Genomic DNA, 23,850 nt, shown 5'->3' on the forward strand with positions numbered 1-23,850 from the left:
ACAAATCGCTTGATCACTGTCTTCGGTCCACCCTCTCTGGGGCACCTGGTGCTGGCCACTGTCGGTAGTCAGGATACTGGGCTAGATGGACCTTTGGTCTGACCCAGTACGGCCGTTTTTATGTTCTTATGTTCTTATGTTCTTATCATGCCACTGTTTCAAATCCATGGTACACCCACACCTTGAATACTGCAAGCAATTGTAGTCCTCCAACTTATATAAAGTTAGGTTATAATTGGAAAAAGTTCAGAGAAAAGCAACAAAAATGATATGGGATATGGGATAACTCGTACAAGGAGAAGTTAAAAGGACTGGGACCATTCATCTTAGAAAAGAGATGCTTACAGGGGGGTATGATAGAGCCATATAAGATGATCAGAGATGCATGATATGGGTGTCCCTATATCTCTGACTGCCTGGGGCTGGGACTGGACAACAGGGGAGAGATCACTCAACAATTGCCTTGTTCTGTTTGTTCCCTCTGATGCATATAACACCCACCACTGCCAGAAGACAGGATACATGAACCATTTGTCTGGGGGATCCAGAATGGCCATTCATGTTTTATGTTCTTATCTGATTAAATAGAAATAGAAATTCAACTTTAACAGCCTGAGAGTATAAGAAGGCATCTATGACACTGACACAGCCAACCTATGTGTGACCCACAATAACTTAACAAGCGGCACTGCAATTGTATCAAGACAAGTCACTTATATGTTATTTCAAAGGGTGTGTCTAGACTACTGAGTTTTGTCGACAAAACTATACCTGCGTCTACACTACCGCTGAGTTCTGTCGACATAACGTCGACAGAACTCAGCAGTTTTGTCGACGCTGGTAAACCTCATTTTACGAGGCATAACACCTTCTGTCGACAGATTTCTGTCGACAGAAGGTGTTATTGCATGTAGGGTTGTGTCTAGACTACAGGGTTTTGTTGACAAAGCAGATGGTATCACCCATTTACCAGTGTATGCATAGGAAATAGAAAATTAACTTCAAAACAAAGCACGACAGGAGATCTGCATGACCTATTCTTTCTCAGGGAGAGATCCTGCTTCGACAATTTCTGTGAGGAGGCTTGCCAACCGGCTAGAATAACTATAAAAGACAAGTTATGGAACTGATCTTCTCTCTCCAGTCTGCTTAAACTTTGAACAGGGGACGTGTAAGCCATAGGACATAGATCTTCCAAATAATTATTTGGAATAGTCTGGGAAATGCATGGAAAAACTAACAGCCTTTGCATCTAAACTGACTCTGGATGTTGACCGGTTAGCATGATTCCAGAGAGACTTTTACAAGCCAGCCGTTTATTCCACCATGGTTGTGATCCTGAACTATGAAAAGTGAAAGTCATTTTAACAAATATCTATCACTTAACCATTTGTAACTCTCTTCTTTTTCCTTTTAACAACAAATCTGATATTCGGTTATTAAGGATTGGCTGATATTTAGGGAAGACCTGTGATTCATATTAACCTAAGGATAAGTGTCTAGTCCTTTGTGATTGGTGATTATATTAGACTTAGTTGTCTAGATGGGAACCAAGGTCTGGAATGCCTAAAGGGTACTATTGTTTGGTATTTTGTTAACCAGAGTAGAAGCTCTTTTCTTACTGGTTTGGTGAATCTAATTATAAAATCACTCGTCTGGGGAACTGCCTGCCCTGTTTCTTACAGTCTGGCCTGAGTGCTGTCACAGCACTCTTATGGAAACCTTTCTCTTATGGAAGCAGAGGGATCTTAGTCACTTTGAGGCCCCAGCTGCAGGCCTAGTAGAATTTCTCATGCATTCACGTTGAATATCAGATTTGATTTAAGTGGGGAAGTCAGCTCAAGGAAGAGTAGAACTATACTCACTGTGCTATTAACTATCTCCTGATAGGCAGTTAGCAGCCAGACACTGGCCTGCAAGGCCCTTCCTCTCTCCCACTCCTTCTCTGAACTGAGCCAGGTCTCTAGTAGCTGTTGGCAAAGCAGGAGAATGGACAAAGTTAGTACCAGAAAATCCCTCCCAAACATTTCTTTTAAATAGGTTTGATTGTCACTAAAATCCCTCTCCAAAGCATTTAACTTCCATATAGCAAAAGATTTATATGTCTCCAAAAAGAGACCCTTGTATATACAAGTCCCAGGGACCAGATTCACCTCTGGTGTACGTAACTCCATCAAAGCCAAAGGAGTTACATGAGAGATGAGTCTGGCTCTGTGTATGTGAGGGCTTCTGTAGACTGTCTGATGGCAGCTGTCTAGCACATTGCATGCAGTTTGGGGTCCGGTGCTGTGTTCTCTTTCCTGGACAGCTTCTCCCATGCTGAGTGGCAAATGACAGAGAGGAGCAGAGAAGTCTCCCCAGCCCAGCTCCTTTTATAACTTTATTTTCATACCAACGTTGCACCTAAGTCCCCTCCCCTCAGCTCTTCAAACTATTCTGTTTATGTCTGAAGAGCAGGAAGTCTTTGGTGAATGAGTTTCCATACACAGAGCTTAACTCAATACTAATTCATTCCTTTTACAAGAGGTGATCAGTTCTCACTGGTCCTCTTGAATTTGGTTACTGCACTGATGATTTTCTTTCCTGTCCATGTAGTGTTAACTATACTGGAAAAACTAGATCTCAGTCCACCACTGGCATAAAATGGAACAGCTCCCATGGATTTCAATGGGACACATTCCCACTTACTTCAGGAAAAAATTGATGCTTTCTCCCTAAAATTCACCCGCTGCGGAAAATTCCTCCACAACAGAAGCTTGAGCATCATCCCTGCTATAACACAAGAAACAATTATCACCCTGGTCCTATGGGCTACTCACATGAAACATTTCCTGGAACCAGTCTGGGGTTGGTTCTTCCTCAAGCAGGATCTTCATTAGCTCACTAAGGGCTTCTAAGGAGCACTCATACATCAACTGAAACCAGAAGAGAAGGAGTGAGGTGGAGGTGAATTTAGCCATGACTTTGCAGGGAGGCCATGTGAGGCTGCTATCACCCAGTGCTTGCTGGGCAGAGATCTCAGTGGAGTCTGCCAGAGGGGAATTGGTGTCATATACCTCTATGTGCAGAGTATCCTCTAGTTTCTTGCCTTCCTCTTTCATCTTCTCCAAGGGAGGAAGGGGAAATACACTTTTAAAACACAGATCAAGGATCTCACGGTTTTCCTCCAGGGTCAGAGATGGTTTGAGTTTGCTGTCAGAAGACAGAAAGAGAAGTCACGTGTTAGATTCAATACCATAGCCAAGTAAAACATGGGTTAAATGAATAAAGATTATCCCAATCTAGAACCCCAAATGCAAACAGCCCTTCACTTTGCAGCTGTGCACCTCTTTGTACCTCTGTTAATTATTTGCTCATCTAGAAGTAAAGCTAAAACTTCAATTCCCTTTTTAGAGAAATCCACCAGCTTCCTTCCCCCTGCCAGCTAGCCAGACACCTCCATCCCCACCTGAACTCTTCTCCGTAGTATGGCATGCCCCACAACCTCCACTCTTGTGCCTTTCAAGCACAAATCTCCAAACAGACATGACGCATTCAAACCCTCAAAACAAAAACACCATGTGAGCATCAGCCTGCTCCCAACCTGACACTCATGAATTAACAAATGAGAAGACATCACAGTGCCAAGAAATATGGCATAGAATATCCTACCACAGTTGTCCAATCGCAAACATTGCCTCGTAACGAACTGGAGACACCAGGGAATCCAATGGTTCCTTTTTAATGAAGTCCTGAAATGCATGAACAGAGACATAAAAATAGGAAGTGGGTTTGAAAGGCAGAGAAGCCTCCCCCTCACCTTCTGAAACAGGGCTTTATGCCAGACCTGTAAGAAACAGACACTGTTTCAGTGGCTCTCTGCCTCAGAAATGGACCGTAGAGACATCTGCTATACACAGGTCAGCAAGCTGTATCCTGGCAACTCATCAGACACTATCCATTCCTTCCAGTTACAGCCCACAATATGCCAGCATCCCGGCCAAGCACAGTGGACCCAGCATTCTGGGTGCCAGGCAGGTAAATCATGACACTGCAGTAGTATAGCTACAGCCAATGGAAAGAATAACATCTACCCGGACAATCAGTCTCATTACATAATAACAAAATCCCTTGTAGCTCAGGCTTCAAAGTTCCTAATCACTCACCATCATGTAATCAAGGAGCTCCAGTTTGTAAGAGAATTCAAATGCCTGGGAGTCTCCAGTCTTCAAAACTGCACAGCTAATCTCTGTTGCATTCTGGATGAGGGTTGATTTCAGGTCCATGTCCTACATTTCCAGGAAAAACAAGAGGATGTGGGTGAGAAACTGAGAGAATCAGATTCCAGAAGAGTAGAAATTAGATCTAGTCTCAGGAGAAGTGTCTGCAGACCCCAGAAGACAGAGAACCTCAGCTCTACACCCATCTCAGAAAAAGAAAAGGCCCAGGTTGATCAAGTAAACCCAGGTCCATTTACACAGAGTAGTCATGACTCCTGCTTGATGTGGGAGGGAAAACAAATTTTATGCAATTTAAACAAGAAACTTGTGCATAGTAAATGCACAAGATACGAGGGCAGATTATTTAGAATTTAACTTGTTCGCAACATTGATCCCCAACACCTGAAAAACAAAATGTAAAACCGCTACTAGCAATTTCTATTGTGCCACATTATGCACATTCTACAAATATCCTGGTTAATGAACATGAAGTAGAGAGAAATCACTATTACTGACTCTTCCAAAAAAGTAGGAAATGTGCCCAGTCTGGGTGTGTTGCAGTGGACAATATCAGGGGCCATAGTTCTTAATATTTGTATTTGTGAACTACTGGAAAATGTCAACTTGGTTCATTTGTGATCAACTTTTTTTGACAATGAGAGTCTCAGTTAGGCTAAGTCTAGACTGCAAAGTCTGAAAAAGATACGCAAAGTATAAATCTTTCTCTGCTTTTCTTTCAAAAAAGGCTTTTTCGAAATTTGGAAAAACCTGCTCTTTCAAGCCATCCCTTCCTTCCTCATAAATCAAGGTTTACAGGGATGGTGAAAGAACGCATCCACTTTTCCAAAAAGTGGATGCGGTATTGCTTTTCTGGGATACCTCTGGGATCCCGGAAAAGTACTGCAGCCTAGACATAGCCTTAGACAGAGTAGAATGGAATGGCAAAGTGATGTGGAGAGATTAGAACTATGCACTGAGACCAGAATCAGGGCTGGCAAGTGGACAGCCATATATCTAAGGAGCAGAAATAATGAGCAGGCAGACAAATAGGAAGACAGATATGGGGAAAGGGAAGTAGATAGTCCAAGAAACAGTGATAGCAAATAAACTAAATACAAGCACTATTCCAAAAAGTCCCTTAACCCTCGTGGAACAAGGTTCACAGGGATGTTGGGATAGTGAGCCCGTTAGATTTCAAAATAACGGGCGCACTCAAAAGATGCGGAATAGCTATTTCAGGATACTTCTGATACCCTGAAATAGGTTCACAGTGTAAACATATCCTTAGAGTGTTATACTGCACAGCCTGAGTGTGACTGCATCTGAAATACTATGTAACTGTGACCTAGAGAATTTCAGAAGAACACAGAAAAACTAGAGAAAATACAAACAACAGCAACAAATAAGATATTTGTTACAGCTCACACTCCATCCATGAAGGTTTTAGATTTGATGCACATGACAAACGGTTGTTCAAAGGAGATTTTTAGAAAAATAAGCCCTCTCTTAGTAAACTCAGGTCCAGTGGAGGCACTGATCTAACTTCAGAGTAATATCCCCAACACTTATGCAAAAACTCTTACTTGGCAACCGGTTCTATAATGGTGTAGGATGTTCTCTGTGATGTCTGCCTCCACCCGAGACAGAAGTTGCTCTTTTGGAGCATGCATAGCCACTTTGCTGTATGTCAGCATCAGCGTGCTGCGGGTCTTGGCTCTTTTCCCATGATGGTAGTCCTGGACAATTGGAAATGTCACAAGAGACAATTACTTCTGATTCATTTTGCCTTGTCATTCTGATCTGTTGCTGACTGAGGAATTGCTTTTGGCAGCGATAATAGCTTGTACTTGAAAAATGTATTTAAGCCAAACCATAACTGCGTGAGGCACAGAGGTATTGGTGTCTCAAACATACTGATTGGATAATTCTGACACAGAGAGCCCAAAGTTTTGACCCTACCCCAGTGAAATAAATGGGAGATTTGTCATTGACACTGATAGGCACAGAATTAGGTGCTAAATGATATGCCTAGATCTGCACAGTGAGTAAACAGCAAATCTGGCAATGGTGGCCAAGAGACCTAATATGCTGTTTTATCCTCTGGATAAATGGTTCTCAACCAAAGGTACGCAGAAGTTTTCGAGGGGGACAGATCAGATCATTTCGATATTTGCCTAGTTTTAGAGCAGGCTACCTAAAAAGCACTAGCAAAGTTACAAACTAAAATTTCATACACACAATGACCTATTTACACTGCTCTATATACTGCACATTGAAATGTAAGGAACATATTTATATTTAAATTAATTTATTTATGAAATGGCGTATGGCATATGAAAATGGGAAATTAAGCAATTTTTCAGTAATAGTGTGTTGTGACACTTTTTTGTATTTTTATGCCTGATTTTCTAAGAAAGAAGGTTTAAAATGAGGTGAAACTTGGGGCACACTAGACAAATCAGATTTCTAAAATGGGTATATTAGTGCGGAAAGTTTTAGAACCGCTGCTCTAGAGCACAGGGTCCATAACAGTTGTCCAGAGAGCAGGTTGGTTAGTCACATGTTGCTTGCAACACCTCCTCCTTTACAGCTACTAACCTGGATTTAAAAAACAGCTACAAATACATTCAACACTTTTCCATATAATTAACTGGTATAGTTCCTACACACTGTGCATAGGAGAGGCATTCAAGCCATGAAACATCACATGCTAAAAATCAGTTGAGAGAGCCACGGATCCAGACTGTGCTCCTCTCTGCTTAAATGTAAGCATCACACAGAGCACATCCATTGGGGGACAGGGTTAGCTGACCAATGAGACTCTACCGGGGGCAGGAGATACTGTCTCTAGTTTAGAGGGAGAGGAAGTTTGAGAGAACCCCCTGGCTCCTTTACCTTCAGGCAACCCATAAACCCAGAAATCGTAAGTTTGTTCATTGCTGCCCCAAACTCCTGAAGTGTGTTCAAGATGAGGTCCAAGTGGCTCTCGGCAGAGAATGAAAGGATGGAAATGACTCCCTGTTACTCAAGAAAAATATTGGTTAGTGAATCTGACCAGGTGCCCAATAGACCCCACAAGTCAATTCCTTTCACCCAAAGTAGTGTAAAGTGCCAATTAGGCCTGAGACCCATGGGAGGGGGAGCAAAGGGTGAGTGAAATAGCAACAAAGAGGACATGAAGCAAAATGGCATCTGTCCCGGGAAAACTGAGAGCTGAGTTGCCCAGGGGACATTCAGAGGGTACATGATAAGGTAGGGAGAGGGGCAGGGTCCTTACCAGTCTATCAGGGACTTCCATGTAATCTGTTTTCTTCAGAAACTTCTGAATCTGTGATTTAATATGGACCGGGTCCTGACAAACTGCCAAGCAAATTCCTAGTGCCTTATACAGGAAACACTGAAAGAAAGAGGCCAGCATTGAGATATCAAGAATACCACATGCTTGTCAGTATAGAACCAACCCAGCAACACACACTGACACAGGAAAAAACAACCGAGCCAAGACCAAGCATCCCTGCTGCAGGCACATCCCATCATCTTCCGCCACCCAGTTAGGGAACAATTCAGTACCAATAGCTGCTCCAAGCAAATGCCAGCAGGGGAAGAGCAGGGAACAAGCAAACACAAATTTTATACACAAAAAAACCAATGAAGCAGAGAGAAGTCTCATGCAGCCCTCCAACAAGAATTCCAAGAGCAATTAACTAGAAACTAAACCTTAACAGAGAACAAACCTTCTCTTTGGAGGGGCTGGCATAGCCGGCCATCTGCTGGCTCAACTCAAAGCTTAGCTGGCTGCTCCAGGCATTGTCATTTATCTGCTCCAGAGATGTTCTGAGGAACTGTGTGTAAAACAAGAGCTGGTTTATTGAAAGAATTTTTGGTTGGGGCTTGAGAGTTTTTTCCCTTCCTTGTTCTCTGTTGTAACCATTCCAATATTCAGGTGTCATAGGAAGATTATTTCCCTATTGAGAACTATGAGCATTGACAACCCAGACTTCCTCTGCCGGTTGTTCTTTAACCTTTGCCTTATGATTCTGCTCAGTCCCCAAACTCAGATGCACAGCAAATTGGAGAATGAGATCTGACCATTGATTTTATAGCAGACAGAGGATAGGTCTAGTGAACTTTGATCAATGGGCCATCATTAACAAAGAGCCAAGCACCTTCTCTGAAGTGCTACAGACTCTTCATAACACTTTCTGCGGGTATGCAGGGTTGTGAGGTATCTCACTACCACCTGCCCTTGGCATGAGGAAGCATTCTCTATGCCTGCCAGGTGTCAGCTCCTGACTCTGCCAGACACAGGAAATGCAAGCACACCCTTCTCACCCGGACCCAGCTTTGCTGTCCTGCAGATAAGCAATAGGCATGCTTCAATCATCACACCCTCTACATATTCCCAGAAGGTCCAGCCCCTGTTCCACTGGACACTCCCAGAATTCACAGGTTTACTACTTACCACCTTACTATTTTCACCTCAGCATCACTGATCCATTTAACACACCGCTCTTAGGTGCATATACAGTGAAAATAAGTAGAGTTTCATTCACAAAGAATGGAAATTTGAGAAGCAGCAAGCAGAATTAATGTAAACAAAGATTACGTAAAAGTAAAATCACCACACACTTCCTAAAGGTTAAACTTAGATAACCAAACATTCCTCTGTCTCACAAAGGATAGCTCTCCCAGCTTGAAGCACCCAGACCAAATGTGATCCTCCTAAGTCAAGCAAGTTGGCAGCTTATTCCCTAGATGAAGGATAACTGGTACAGGATACCTCTGGACCTCCCAAAATAGTTTCAAGCATCTCACTAGTAAACAGGTATCCCCTATTGTTTGGTTTTCTTGGATAGAGTCGCCTCTGGAGACTTTGCAATCACTTAATTAGAATTTTCTCAGTCGATTAACATCCATTGTGAATAATTACTCAGTCTACATATAGCCAGACAAAGTTGCTTTTCACCTTCTGGTGACCAGCCTCAACTCATAGACCTCAAAAGCATAAATTTTCAGTATACATCCAGAAGTAGTATTCCCTCTAAGGCTACGTCTAGACTGCAAGCCTCTTTCGAAAGAGAACATCTAGACTGCAACCACTTATTTCAAAAAAGCGAGCCGTTTTTTTGAAAGAGAGCACCCAGGCAATCTGGATGCTCTCTTTCGAAAAAGCTCCATTTGCATTCAATAAAGCCTTTTTTCGAAAAAGCCCCATTTGCATTCAATAACACCTCTTTTCAAAAAAAAGCCTTATTCCTTGTAAAATGAGGTTTACCGTGGTCGAAAAAACGGCTGCATTCTTTCAATTTAATTTCAAAAGAATGCAGTGACAGTCTATATGCAGAGGAAGTTTTTCAAGAAAAGGCCACTTTTATCGAAAAAACCCTGTAGTCTAGACACACCCTGAGATTTCCGATCCATGAACGGAATGAGTTTTGTCTTGTGCGCTGCTGTGGCACCTACCAGTTATTAACATACATATATATACTGTATATATATATGCAGTCTTTTTCTTTCTTCAGACTGCCATCATATTCTCTCAAATCATAACTTTTTAAAAAGTGTGCAGAAAAGAAATGTCTGTTCTTTTTAAAGTTTGCAAAACATTATGGTGATACTTAAAATAGTGTGCATTCTAACCTACTTGAAAAAGCACATTTGTACAATTTAAAAAAAACCTCTTAAAACCCCCAAAGTAGTTGAAATTTTAAAAATTCAGGTTTTTTCAAAGAGCTGTAGTTGTGAAGACTCTTTAAAATGTGAAGCAAGTGCAACTAAGAGACGTGGTGATAGCTGCACGTATTTTCAGAAAATCATAAAAAATAGCTCTGCTACACATGAATTGCCTTATTTGGGTCAATCATGAATTAAGTTGGATGCCCAGTGATGATATTTAAATGTATTCATTGGTTATTGTGTTGCTCATACAAAGCATTTAATATAGTGAGGACATCATTCATAGCATATTCTGAAAGGCACTTCACTTTGGTCTAATGAGTGAGTGGCAGCTGGTTACCATAATTTATGTCTTCAATTTGACCTGTAAAGCCATCAAACCAGGAAGAAGGAACAGAGCCTGAGGGACTCTTGATCCCTACCAAGAGAAGCCAATCCCTCAGGGCCCAACAGAACTGACGAAACTGGGTTTCTGTGCCCAAAGTATCCAGTACAAGCCAATTCAGGAGCCAAGCTTGAGTAGCTCAGCAGAGCCCATACGTCTCAACATGAGGAAATTAAACCCAAGATGCTTGCCAGATCCCACTGCAGTATCCAAACTCCACTGAAGGGATAGCAGAGGACTGAAGTATTTGTGATGTTACTTGTTTGTGATGAAGGTGATCGGTCCTGCCTCAGCTTATTACTGGAAAGTTAGGAGGGCGGCCAAAGCCACCCAAACAGTCGCTGCTGGCAGCCACCACTGGCCACGCGGCTCGAGCCCCGGCCGTCCAAGCAGCTACCCCTGGCCATCTGGCCCCACCAACGGGGCCATGGTGGCCTGTCCACTCCAGCTGGAACTGGAGCAGCGAAAGCCTCACCATGCCCTGGCTCCAGCCGGAGCAAACAGGGGCAGGGCAGCCTGCTTGCCATCATGCAGCCCTGCTAAACTGCCTCTGTCACCACTCACCTTCCGATCCAGCAGGACAGTGAGAGGAGAGTGCTGCTGCGTGGCTCTGCAGGCGAGGTGTGTGGGCTTAAAATTTGTTGTGCGTGGCCATGCAGACACGCAGCTTGTAAGGCCTGTCCAGAAGGCCTTATATATTATCCATCCAGACATTTTGCAATGATTATGATGATCAGTGTGGCCAGCAGAGGCTTTACATGATACTCTTTGATGAACTGAAATGTAGAGATCAGCTCTAGAGGATCCTGGCAATTCTATGCACCCCGCAACCTCTGTCAGTTTCCAAAGTCATACCCTCAACTCCCATTGAAGTCAGCAGGAGATCCAAATTTTGAACAGCAGCCAGGTTATACTGGAAACCTCACAAGAGAGCCTTCATGGAGACATATATAGGTCCCTGCTGACCTACCGTCCATCCAGTTCCTTCATGCCAGCCTACTCTGACAGTGGGGAGGGGTGGGATTTGGAAAGGACATGACCACACATCTCGAACAGCAGTTACAAAAAGGTAGGTAACTGGTTTGTTTCTTTTTCGAGGGCTTGCTCACGTCTATTCCGATAGATGACACCCAAGCAGTTCCCATGGAGGAGGGAGCCAGAATTAATTGAAACATCACATCACCCCTTACCTGTTGGGTGATGGTGTGGTGTGACATGACGGTGCAAATAGAGGAACACGTTGCTGCCCTGCAAATATCCTCAATGGGAATCTGTAGGAGGAACGCTGCCAAAGATGCCTGTGCTCTGGTGGAGTGAGCTGATGGCGCTGGAATTTTGGCAAAGTAATAACAGGAAATATCCACAATGAAATATACTGGGATGAGATGAGAAGTCCCTTCATTCCTTCAGCCATGACAATAAAGAGCTGTGGTGATTTACAAAATGGCTTTGTGCATTCAGCGTAGAAGGCTAGGGTAGGGTCTGTCTGACACATGGTTGGCATGATGTTTTGGGAAGAAAACCAAGAGGAAAATGTCCTGGTTTAGATGGAAGAGGGAGACAACCTTGGGTAGGAACACCAGATGCGGACAGAGCTGCACTTTGTCCTTACAAATGACAGTGTATGGAAACTCATAGGTAAAGGCCCGGAGCTCTGAGACCTAACTAGCCAAGGTTATAGCCACCACAAAGACCACCTTCCAAGAGAGGCAAGCTAGAGGGCAGATTGCTAGGAGCTCAGACAGCAGTCCCATAAGTCTAGAGAGGACCAGGTTAAGGTCCCACTGTGAAATGGGGATGTCTGACCTGGGGATACAGCCTCTCCAAACCCTTAAGGAAACATCCCAGCATAGCATTGCTGAACAGAGATCTTTCCCCAGCCCCAGGATGGAAGGCAAATAACCACTACGTGGACGTTAATGGATGACAGTGTCAGTCCCTGGCACTGGTTAAGGTATAAAAAGTAGTCAAGCACAAGGGAGATGGAGGTTTCTTGTAGGGGGATGTACTTTTCGAGGGACCAAACTGAAAATCACTTCCAGATTGTTAGGTATGTTGCCCAAGGGGAGGGTTGCCTCCTGCCCAACAGAACCTTTCTAATGGAGTCTGAGCACTGTAGCTCGAGTTGGTTTAACCATGGAGTTTCTGCACCATGAAATGGAGGTGCCCCGGGTGAGGGTGCTGTAACTGGTGATGGTCCTCGGTGATGAAATCAGGATATGGAGCAGAAGGATTATCGGTCTGTCTACAAATTGGTTCACCAGGCTGCTGAGCCTATGCTGCTGCAGCTACACTGCTGCTATGAGGATGAGTTCCGCCTTGTCCTGCCAGATCTTGAGGAGAACCTTGTGTACTAGAGGAAAGAGCAGAGACATGTACACCAGGTGACTGGACCACGATATCTTGATTGCATCTGCTACTGATCCACAACTGTGGGTCTGGAAGGAACAGAACTGGATGCACTTATTGTTGCTCCTTGTGGCAACCAGGCCCATTTAGGGATAACACCAATTTTGGAAGACAGAAAGGACAATACAATGTACAACAACTACAGCAAGAGATGCCTTGCAAAACATGAAATCAAATTCTCCAAAGACCATCACTGGCGGTAGGAAGGACCTGGACGGCTGATCAGTTCAGGAGGGATCAACATACATTGCTCACCCTGAAAGCGCCACTCTAGAAGTTTCCAAATCTGATCCAACAGTACTGCTAGTAAAAAAAAAAAAATCTATGTCTATACTGGCATGATTTTCCGGAAATGCTTTTAACAGAAAAGTTTTCCGTTAAAAGCATCTTTGGAAAAGAACGTCTAGATTGGCACGGACGCTTTTCCACAAAATCACTTTTTGTGGAAAAGTGTCTGTGGCAAATCTAGACACGCTTTTCCGCAAAAAAGCCCCAATCACCATTTTCGCGATTGGGGCTTTTTTGCGGAAAACAAATCTCTGCTGTCTACACTGGCCCTTTTGCGCAAAAGTTTTTCGGAAAAAGACTTTTGCCCGAACGGGAGCAGCATAGTATTTCCGCAAAAGACCTGACAATCTTACATGAGATCGTCAGTGCTTTTGCGGAAATTCAAGCGGCCAGTGTAGACAGCGGGCAAGTTTTTCCGCAAAAGCAGATGATTTTGCGGAAAAACTTGCCAGTCTAGACACAGCCCTAGTGATTATGTGCATGGAACATGCACACATGTATTGGAATGGACAGGAGCAAGCACTTGAAGAAGAATGGAAAATTCTGGTGAGTAATCCAGAATTTCCCCAGACCGTCTCAGGCTTATCTGTCACTAAGGGTATGTCTACACTACAGCGCTAATTCGAACTAAGCTAATTCGAACTAGCGCATCTAGAACTAAAAACTAGTTCGAATTAGCATTTTGCTAATTCGAACTAGCGCGTCCACACTGATTTGACGCAGGGGGGCATTTAAGGGCAGCTGAAACTGGTTCTGGCAGGGCATCAGGTCAGTAGTTGTTTTCTGTGGCTGCTGTCTGAGGCTATCTGAGGCTCGAGCTTAAAGGGACCCCCCTGGACAGCCGGTTCTCAGCTTTTCCTGCTTCCTTGCCAACCTCGCTGAGGGACAGCAAAGCGTTGGTCTATGTGCCCGTCTGTGTCGGTGCTTCCCTTCGGGGGGGCCGCCGCAGGTGGCAACATGGAGCCACAGCTCGCCCTGCACCTTCTGGTGCACTTTCTGGACTTGCTGCTGCAAGCCTGCCACCAATGGCTCGAGGCTGCCTGGCACCACATGGTGCACATCAGCCCCCTGCCTCTCCGCCTGGCCGCCCTGGGGGCCGTGGAGGAGCTGCGGCGGCACCCCGGCACCGGCGTGCCCCGCCGTGTCTGGCGTCTGGACACCAGCACCGACTGGTGGGACCGCATCGTCCTGGAGCGCTGGGAGGACCGACAGTGGACCCAGAACTTCAGGATGGGAGAGGGGAGGGGGAACCTGGGAAAAGGGAGCTGGAAGGGGAGGGAAGGGAGGAAGGGAAAGGAAAGCTCAGTGGTGGGAGTCCGGCTGCCTCTCCCGTCTCGCCACACTGCGGGAAATGGTTGTGGAAGGGGGGCAGGAGGGACAGGGGTGTGGAGGAAGCAGGAGCGGGAGCATGAGGGGGAGCAGGGGGAGCAGGGGGAGAAGGGGGAACAGGGGGAGCAGGAGGAGCAGGGGGAGGAGGAAATAGGAAGCGGTCGAGCAGGCTCTGGAGGTGGCCTCGCAGGGCACGGCCCTGCTCCTCCAAGGCCTCCAGACTCCTCCGGTGCAGCCTCAGGTCCTCCTGGACCCAGTGGTCCCGGGTGCAGAGCTGGTTGTCCATGAACTGGAGGTGCCGCCTTTGGTACTCCTCCTCGTTCCTGGCTCTCCAGGGGCCCAGGTGTGTGAAACCCAGCTCCCCTCTGCAAGGCCAGGGCCCCTGCAGGATCCCCAGCTGCTGCTCCTTGGTGGTCAAGGCCCAGGCGCACGATCCCGAGGCTCCCTCTCGCCCCAGCCCCCCGTACACATGAGGGGAACACGATGGTACTCACATGTGGACGCCTCCCCGGCCTCGGACGACACAGGCGAACGGCTCTGTGGGGTGCCTCGGGGGTCCCGGGTTCTGGGCAGGCTGGCGGCAGGCTCCTGGCTCTCAGAGCTCTCTGCCTCCTCCTCCGTCTCCTGGAGCGGGCCCTCTGCCCCGGGGTCTATCACGTCCCGGGGGGCAGGGACGGCATGAGCCCCAGGAGGTGGTCCAGGGCATGGAAGTGGGGGCAGGCCTCCGGGTCGGCCCCTGGCTGGCAGGCCCGGGAGTAGGACTGCCACAGGTCCTTAATTTTGCACCGGACCTGCTCCCGGCTGCGCTGGTGGCCCCTGGCAGCCAGGCTGGCAGCCATGCAGCTGTAGACGGCCGCATTCCTGTGGCTAGTGCGGAGATCGTGGACATTGGAGGCTTCCCCCCAAACCTCGATGAGGTCCACGATCTCTGCACTTGACCAAGCGGGCGCCCACCTTTTGCGCCCCCGGGCAGGCTCCTGGGACCCGCCAGGCTGGTCCTGGGGAGCAGTGGAGGGCTGGGTGTCCTCGGGTGGCTGGCTCATGGTGTGGCAGGTGCAGGGTCTGCTGGCACGGGTGCTGGCAGCCTTGCAACTGGCACAAACTGTGTAGCCAGTCCGTGGCCCTTTAAGGGCTCCGGGGCCGGGAGGGGGGCAATAGAGTTTCCCTGGTGTTAACCAGAGTGGCCACCAGGGAAACCTGGGAAGCCTTAGCCTCCCACTAGTTCGAATTAAGGGTCTACACGGCCCTTAATTCGAACTAGCTAGTTCGAACTAGGCTTAATCCTCGTAAAATGAGATTTACCTAGTTCAAACTAGCGGAGAGCTAGTGTAGCACCTATTAAAGTTAGTTCGAAATAACATCCGTTAGTTCGAATTAACTTTGTAGTGTAGACATACCCTAAGTTCTTTCATTTCATTTTCAGCACTTGCCACAAAAATGTTCCTTGTCTCGATTTACACGAGACTGTAAAGAGCTCTAACTAGAAAAAGATACATGAGAAAGTCACCAAACCTTGTCTTGTCTTTGCTGCTTTTTAGGTTTTCACATAATAGATTTTCTTTTGAATGTCAAAAAGTAAGAAAGACTCCTTTACAAGTACCCCAGTGATGCAATACGATCATTAGCATGCTGGTTTTCAGGTTAAGTTCTGTGTCATTCCCAGTGGTACTATGAAGCTATTTATAATTAGAGCAGTCTGAAAAATGGTAAGTCTGTTTCGCAAAACAGGTGGGATTTTTTGTTTGTTTGTTTTCTTGATTTTCAATGCCACAAACAAAAAGTGAAAAACTAAAACCATTTTTCAGTTCTTTGTTTTCTCCTTTTCTTACCCCTCATCACCATCCCTTTTTTCCCTCTTCCATTTTCTGATTGAAAAGAGGATAAAAAAAGAAATAAACAGGAAAACAACTGAAAAAAAAACCCATCCGTTTAAAAAAACCTAAATATTTTCTGTTTGGGTTGGGGTTGTTTTGTTTTTGGTCGAAATAAAAAGTTTCCATGAAAATGTTTTTGAAAAAAAAAAAAGTTTTTCATCAAACAAACATTGCAAATAAAATGATTTGTCCCACTCTGCTAATAATGAATAATTTATAATTAATTCTTTCCCAGCTGATACATTTGGGTGCGGGGATGTATGCTAATACATCTGAAAGTCATCCTGTACCTGAAGCAGCATGTGCTCCCACTGTTCATGGTTCAGAGAATTCTCTGTGTTTCCTATAAAGCAGGAGGCAAAACAACAGTGTAATTTACAACAGCAAGAATAGCTGTCCCCAATATACCCTCTGCAGTCAATCTTCTTAAAACTACCTGAGCTTTCAATGATAAAAGGGACCGATGCCAATGTAACATACCTTTTTATTCAGAGTCAGTCAACCCACGAGGAGCGAGATGCTGGACACTCCATAGGATACTTTGGGGTTGCCACCCCAGCTCCTACTTTGGGAGAGCCCATGGTGGCCACCTCAGTTGTCCTATGGATGGGTCCAAGAGAGACCCAGCAGCCTGCTCTGCCCTGCCCCACCCTGCCACACTGCCCTCTCCCAGCCTGCTGTGTGCATTGTATCTGTGGCAGTAGGAAGCAAGGTGCCCCGGCTCCAAGGCAATGCGCTTCCCATGGCCACGGCGATGCTGGGAGAGGGCTGTGGGGCAAGGCGCAGAAAAGCGGGCTGCCGAGCCATTGTCACTCCTGTTGCTTTGGTGATTTTGAAGGCAGGAGCCCATCCTACTGCCATCCTGCACCAGGACCCCCCAGTAATCCCTCAGCTCAGAAGAGGGGGCTTCAGCAGCAGGGCAGAGCAGGGGCAGGAAGGGATAGGGTAGGGCAAAACAGGGGCAGAGTTTGGAGAAAAGGTGAAGCAGAGGCAAGGTAGGGCCTGGGGCTGGTGGGCTGCCCTAAGCCTCGCCCCTGGGGAGTGCCCCAAGCCCTACAACCCCTGACAGCCCTGCTCCTAATTACTTTTGACTTCAATGGGAGCTGAGGGCACTGGACGTCTCATCAAACTATTTAGCACTAGGGACATTAAATATCGTTTAATCGACTAATTGACTAGTTGATGAATTTTCCATCGACTAGTTGATTAGTCAATAAGCGGGGGAGCCGCAGCAGGGTTAGCTCTCAGTCCCGGCAGCTAACCCTGCTGCGGCTCTACCTTTAAAGTGAATTAAGAGCTGACAGGCTCTTAATACATATAAAAGGCTGAAGCGCGAGCCGGGATACCTGACTGCTGGCTCACGCTAGCTCTCCCCTGCTGAGCTTCTGATTTTTTAATGTATTAAGAGATGGCAGGCTCTTAATACATTTAAAAAGCAGAGTCGCAGCATCTGGGATGGAGCACAAGTCAGGAATAAGCTGATTTCCGGCTCGCATCCAGTACCCGCTACTACCCTGTCTCCTGCGGAGATGGTGCTTGGGGGAAACCAGCTTTTAAGCCGGCTCTCCCCAGCACTGGCTCCTGCTCCCCCCACTTGCTGTCGCTGCTAGATGCAGCAAGAGGGGGGGAAGCAACTGGTCAAGGAACTAGTCATGTATCCGATAAGCTTTTGCTTATCAGATAGTCAACTAGTTACTTACATTCCTATTTAGAACATCAGAAAACTGGACTTAAATATGCATGCACATTTTTCCTGCATAATACAAGATTCTGACTTGATCCTAAACTTGTGTAGCTTTACTGAAGTCAGTGGAATTATACTGATTTACATCGACTAAGAATCTGGCCCTGTTTCTGAACAGCCGGCTCTAACTTACCCTTCTTTAATGTCTGCAGAACATAGTGCTGTGGACTCTGTACAGAAACAGCAGCCAGGGAAGATACAGCTCTTTTTTTTTTAATAGCAAGCCCACTTGAAAATTGTAGGGTCCAATATATATCAGAAACACATTGGGATTGTGCGTCACTTAGGGTATACCTACACTAACCACTGGATCAACAGGCAGCGATTGATCCAGAAAGGGTCAATTTATTGCCTCTAGTATATATGCGATATATTGACCACCAAGTACTCTCCTATCAACTCCAGAATTCCACCAGAATGAGGACAGTAGGTAGAGTTGACAGGAAAGCATCTGGTAAGTAGATCTAAGTGTATCGATTTCAGATACATTATTCACATAACTGAAGTTGTGCAACTTAGCTTGCTGGCTCACAGTTACATAGTGCAGAGACTATATTGTCCTAGCTTTGTCACTATAACCATATTGACATAACCCCGTAGTATAGACACAACCAATGCTAAATTTTTTCCCACTGATGTCAATAGTTTCATACGACTGTAAAATTGGTGAAAGACATCAGGCCTACAATACGTAGATTACACATTATATGTAGGGCACCCACTTGGTCAACGTAGCTTTGTTGTGACAGGCATGGATTCTATTGCTAATATATGGATTAAGTTTCCTTACAGAAAGAAAAACTGTGGATTTTTAAATTGAACTAATCTTGACAATAAACATAGGCTGAGTCTAGACTGGCAAGTTTTTCTGCAAAATCATCTGCTCTTGAGGAAAAACTTGCCAGCTGTCTACACTGGCCGCTTGAATTTCCCCAAGAACACTGATGATCTCATGTAAGATTATCAGTGTTCTTGTGGAAATGCTATGCTGCTCCTGTTCAGGCAAAAGCCCTCTTGCGCAAATGCTTTTGCGCAAGAGGGCCAATGTAGACAATGCGGTATTGTTTTGCAGAAAGAAGCCCCGATCACGAAAATGGCGATCGGGGCTTTCATGCGCAAAACCGCGTCTGGATTGGCATGGACGCTTATCTACAAAAAGTGCTTTTGCGGAAAAGCACCCGTGCCAATCTAGACGCTCTTTTCCGCAAATGCTTTTAATGGAAAAATGTTTCCATTTAAAGCATTTGCGGAAAATCATGCCAGTCTAGACGTAGCCCTAGGCTTTAATTTTTCAGAAAAATTCAGTTTGCAAAAATCAGACTGTACTTGTGACCACAAAAACAGTGCATAAGAGTTTCACAAACCTCCAGTTTCATGTGTATTGAGCTTCCTAAATAACCACCTAGCTAAGATCAGGAAGATACTGCTGTAAAATGGTCATTCAACTGAAACCTTCCTGGCCTGATTCCATCCTAAGTGGTTGGCCCCCGGTTTGACACTGGAGTTAGCTCACTGGTTCACAATTGTAGAAAAAGTGAGGTGTCTAGAGCCCCAGTTTCAATTCCACACTATTCCCACGGACTGCAACATGCATGGCACCACACATGTCAATAGGAATCTGCATTTTCTGCTTTCTCTTCTATCCTCCATGGACCACGTCACTCCCAACTAGCACTTTACCTTCAAGGTGCTGCAGCAGAGCTGGAATCTTTACTCCCCACATCTCACCCACTGCTGCATGGATATTTTGGTGCAAGGCTTTTAGCAGCTGCAAGACAGAATATCCGTGTCCTTCTCTTTCGTAAGGAGATGAGGCTACAACCTGTCAACGAGGGAGAAAGCACAGGCTAAGTTCTGCAGCAAGATACCAGCTTGTTCCTGAAGGAGGAAATATTTCAGATTCTCTCACTGTGGAGACTACACATTGTAGAGCTGCTGCTTCTACTGCAGTGACTTCCTAAAGAAGAAAATATTCTAACTAGCATGAGGGTGTAGAACAGTGTGTCTCTGTCTGATCGGGGAGGGTGGAGAGAGACCCAATCATACACATTCTTCAGCCTAAAGCATTTAGCTGGAAAACTGATTTTTATACTTAACTGTTCCACTTCACATTTCTCAGAAAACCTGTCCTCCATGGTCTACTTACCAGGAGTCGTGCCAGCAATCCCTGAGGTGTAGGGAGTTTCCCTGGGAAAAGAAATAGAAGATCATTAATTATGCCAGACTTCGGAGAATCCCGCTGATGTTGTTCACCTAGCCATTTCCAATATGCCCACCAATGTTGCATGCAGCTGATAATATTTGCATTTCCATAGTGTTTTCAGGCGGAGCATCTCAAAAGTGTTTTGCAAACATGAGTTAATTCCTCCTCATAGCACCTCTAAGAAACTGGCATTAACTAGTCCTCAATTTCACAAGTGGGAAAGCTGAGAGAGAGCAAGTGATTTCCCCAATGTTATATCAGAATTTTGGTGGTGATCTGGAACCAGAACCCCCAATTTCTAGCTCCCTCCCATTGCCATGTTTTAATCCCAAGACCATCCTGCATTCCTTTTAGTCTCTTGACTGAAGATGAGAGAATTGGAACAGGCTGAATCTGGTCATTTCATAGTGGCTGGTGAGAATAAATGAAAGAGTTTCTGTTATAAACCTTGTCCACTGTAGTCCAGGCAAGCAGCTTCTCCTCCTTCTTGCATCTTTTTCTCAGCCATTTCCTGGAGGCATCTGCAGAGAGGCTTCAAAGTGCCAGTGTACTGAGTTGGCACCACATATGTTAGAAGCCTTGGCCATAACACCTGCACAGAAGAGCAAGACAGTTCAACACTTGGCTATTTTCATTCCCCCACCTCCTACTGGCTGAATCCTTCTGTCATGCACCTTCTCCTTTTAGTCATCACTGACCCTTCCCTATCTCGTTACCTTATCTCGATCTCACTTTCTCCTCCCCTCCGCCATCATCTCACTCTACCTGTCCCAGTAATCCCTCTCTCTACATTTTAAGTACACTGCCTTGTTTGGAGAGCATTAGCAAACTGGTTCTCATCCGGAGATGAATCATCTTTCCCTGTATTATAAAGCTACTTAGACAGCACCATAAATTCATCCTGCACTTTTCAGACATACAGAAGGCACAATCACGGCCCCAATAACTGTTTAAATACAGGATCACCAAGTCTACATTTCCAAGGGATTCATGGGGACTCTAAGGAGACGTTGCACTCAGGCAATCGTGGTAATTAAAAGAAGACCACTGTATTATGGTTCCTTCCAGTGAAGTTCCTTTTTATCTTGTCTGTACTGTGAATCGCTTCCTCCATGATACAGAGGTCCCATCATCTCTGACATGAACTTGACATGCTGTACCTCCATTATCCTGACTGGCAAGAAGCTTCCTTATGGAGAGGTACAGTAGATATACGGAAGAATGTCTTTATTTCACGAAGCAGTAGCAACATGTCACTTACTTGGGTCATTCCAGTGACTGATATGTCCAGGCCTTGCAGGATGTGAATGCACATAGTTTGGATAGTGCTTTCTTCCTGAACATCCTGGGAGGGAAGTTTTGTCCCCTGCTATGAGATAGATACATAGAATTTACTAGCTAGTGGGAAAACACTGGCTGTAGAAGCGGTGTCTATTTCTTACAAAGCCTTTCTGAATATTGACCTAGGAGAGCTTTTCCATTGCATTAGGAGTGCACAAATCATAAAATCATGGATTAAGGATGGAAGGGACCTCAGGAGGTCATATAGTCCAACCCCCTGCTCAAAGCAGGGCCAGCCCCAACTAAATTATTCCAGCCATGGCTTTGCCAAGCCTGGCATTAAAAACCTCGAATGATGGAGATTCTTAAGGGAAGAGAATAACAGAAACACCTAACTGGTGGGTCAGAACCCAGGCTTAGGAAAACCCCAGCACAAGGGGACACAAAGAAGATGGAGAGAGGCTGTTCTCAGTAGTGACAGATGACAGAACAAGAAGCAGTGGTCTCAAGTTGTGTGTGTGGGGGGGTGGATCTTAGGAAAAACGATTTCACGAGGAGGGTGGTGAAGCACCGGAATGGGTTACTGAGGGAGGTGGTGAGATCTCCATCCCTAGAGGTTTTTCAGTCCCAGCTTGACAAAGCCCTGGCTGAGATGATTTAGTTGGAATTGGTTCTGCTTTTAGCAGGGGGTTGGACTCGATGACTTCCTGAATTCTCTTCAAGCCCTATCGTTCTATGATTCTATAAAAGAGTTCCCTGAACAGTATTCATTTTTTGAAAAATTTTCAAAAAAGAACATTTCTTCTTTTTATCTCTGAGGAGAGCCACTCAGACTCTGCCCAGTGGAAATAAATATGCAGAACCTAGAGGGAGCCATTCTGTTTGTTCTGATGCCCCAAGCAGCTTGATCATTCTGTGCATAGTGAATGTGAGTCTATCTATAGGCTAAATTCTGTTCTTCCTTACACCAGACTAAATATTGATCAGCTCTACTGATTTCAGTTTAAATAAGAGCAAATGTGGCCTGATGAGAAAGAGTTGCCTCCTACTTTCTTTGAGATGGGTAGCATGAAAAAGAGGCAGTTGGTGAGTACTGCCATAAGCTCCCACTTCGTAGCTAAAGGGCCAGGCAGAGCTAAGATCCCCAACAACTTACTGTAAAGTTAATGTATATCATGGATCCCATCGTGGAACTCTGTGTCTGGAGTCCATGACTCTGCCCATAGCTGGAAATACCCATTGAAAAGATTTTGAACTAGTACACATAGAACTGAGTATGAAGTGTGCAGCAAACTTTTCCAGGTTCTAGACATCTTGATGTAGGCTGCATAACTTCAGTGTTTTGCTAATAGTTGATGTATGCTTCAGCAGCCACAGGATTGGGCACCAGTGTGTTCTTTGGAGAGTCTATTTATAAAAAAGATGTGCTTCCTTATACAAGAGCATTTCACTGAAAGATTGTGTTGTCAGAATTTTCACTGACTTGCCCGAGGTCTAAGGAATGTAGGTCGCACTGTCAGATGTAAATATCCAGAATCAGATTCTGGTCTCTGTTACACTTGTGTAAATCCAAAATAATGCCGCTGAAGTCAGGGGCATTACCCTGGCTTTACACGAATATCACTGATCAGATTCTAGCTCTAATCCTTCAGTCCAGCTGCATCCTTGAGCATCCAAAGCTCCCACTGAAGTCAAGGGGAACAATCAGCATGCCAGAATGGCAGAACTGAGTCCTAAGTGTTAAGAACTCTCCTTACCAGATTTCTGGTGGACACATCGAACTCTCTGAAAACGTATGCAACCATATCCCCTGCTGCACAATTCTCCACGCTTCCTGAACTGAGCAGCTTCTTGACGAAATGGAGAGCTGCCATCTTCACCTGCAAGGGTAGAGATTATGCACGAGTTATTATTATCCCTTCTGCATGCAATATGAGACAGGATATGAGAGTCCTTTTGCTTTTGCTTTTATCTCTTTGGAATGGTGGCTGAAGTACAAATGATTAACACATCCGTTATGTAAATTCCTTGCAACACTGGCTACAGAAGTACCATGCAAATGCCAGTTTTCACTTTCAGGTGACACTGTAATTAGGAAAAAGGCAGCATTTTCTCCTATAAATGTAAACAAACTTGTTTGTCTTAGTGTCTGGCTGAACAAGAAGTAGGTCTGAATGGACTTGTAGACTCTAAAGTTTTACATTGCTTTGTTACAGTTAACAAAAAATATCTACATTTGTAAGTTGCATTTTCACGCTAAAGAGATTGCTCTACATCACTTGTATGAGATGAATTGAAAAATATTATTTCTTTTGTCATTTTTACAATGCAAATGTTTGTTATAAAAATAATATAAAGTGCATAGTACACACTTGTCATTGTGTTGTAATTGAAATCAATATATTTGAAAATGTAAAAAACCACAAAAATATGTAATAAATTTCAATTTTTAATCCCATTAA

The 23,850-nt window shown here is 45.0% G+C and overlaps 1 protein-coding gene across 1 annotated transcript in view; it reads right to left on the reverse strand.

Moving 5' to 3' along the window:
• Window positions 1-23,850, reverse strand: part of LOC142824844 (maestro heat-like repeat-containing protein family member 2B) — a 36,758-nt gene that overhangs the window by 10,399 nt on the left and 2,509 nt on the right. Inside the window, exons 5-17 of the mRNA XM_089777619.1 lie at window positions 23,146-23,268; window positions 20,555-20,699; window positions 20,051-20,091; window positions 19,585-19,726; window positions 16,451-16,503; window positions 7,477-7,596; window positions 7,095-7,217; window positions 5,783-5,935; window positions 4,146-4,268; window positions 3,652-3,731; window positions 3,129-3,192; window positions 2,820-2,915; window positions 1,866-1,970 (exon numbers count right to left, since the gene is read on the reverse strand). Coding sequence (XP_089633745.1) covers window positions 1,866-1,970; window positions 2,820-2,915; window positions 3,129-3,192; window positions 3,652-3,731; window positions 4,146-4,268; window positions 5,783-5,935; window positions 7,095-7,217; window positions 7,477-7,596; window positions 16,451-16,503; window positions 19,585-19,726; window positions 20,051-20,091; window positions 20,555-20,699; window positions 23,146-23,268 — 1,368 coding nt within the window. The remainder of the gene's footprint in view (window positions 1-1,865; window positions 1,971-2,819; window positions 2,916-3,128; window positions 3,193-3,651; window positions 3,732-4,145; window positions 4,269-5,782; window positions 5,936-7,094; window positions 7,218-7,476; window positions 7,597-16,450; window positions 16,504-19,584; window positions 19,727-20,050; window positions 20,092-20,554; window positions 20,700-23,145; window positions 23,269-23,850) is intronic.

Source organism: Pelodiscus sinensis, chromosome 1 (assembly GCF_052426305.1).
Source record: "Pelodiscus sinensis isolate ZL-2025 chromosome 1, ASM5242630v1, whole genome shotgun sequence".
Taxonomy (NCBI): domain Eukaryota; kingdom Metazoa; phylum Chordata; order Testudines; family Trionychidae; genus Pelodiscus; species Pelodiscus sinensis.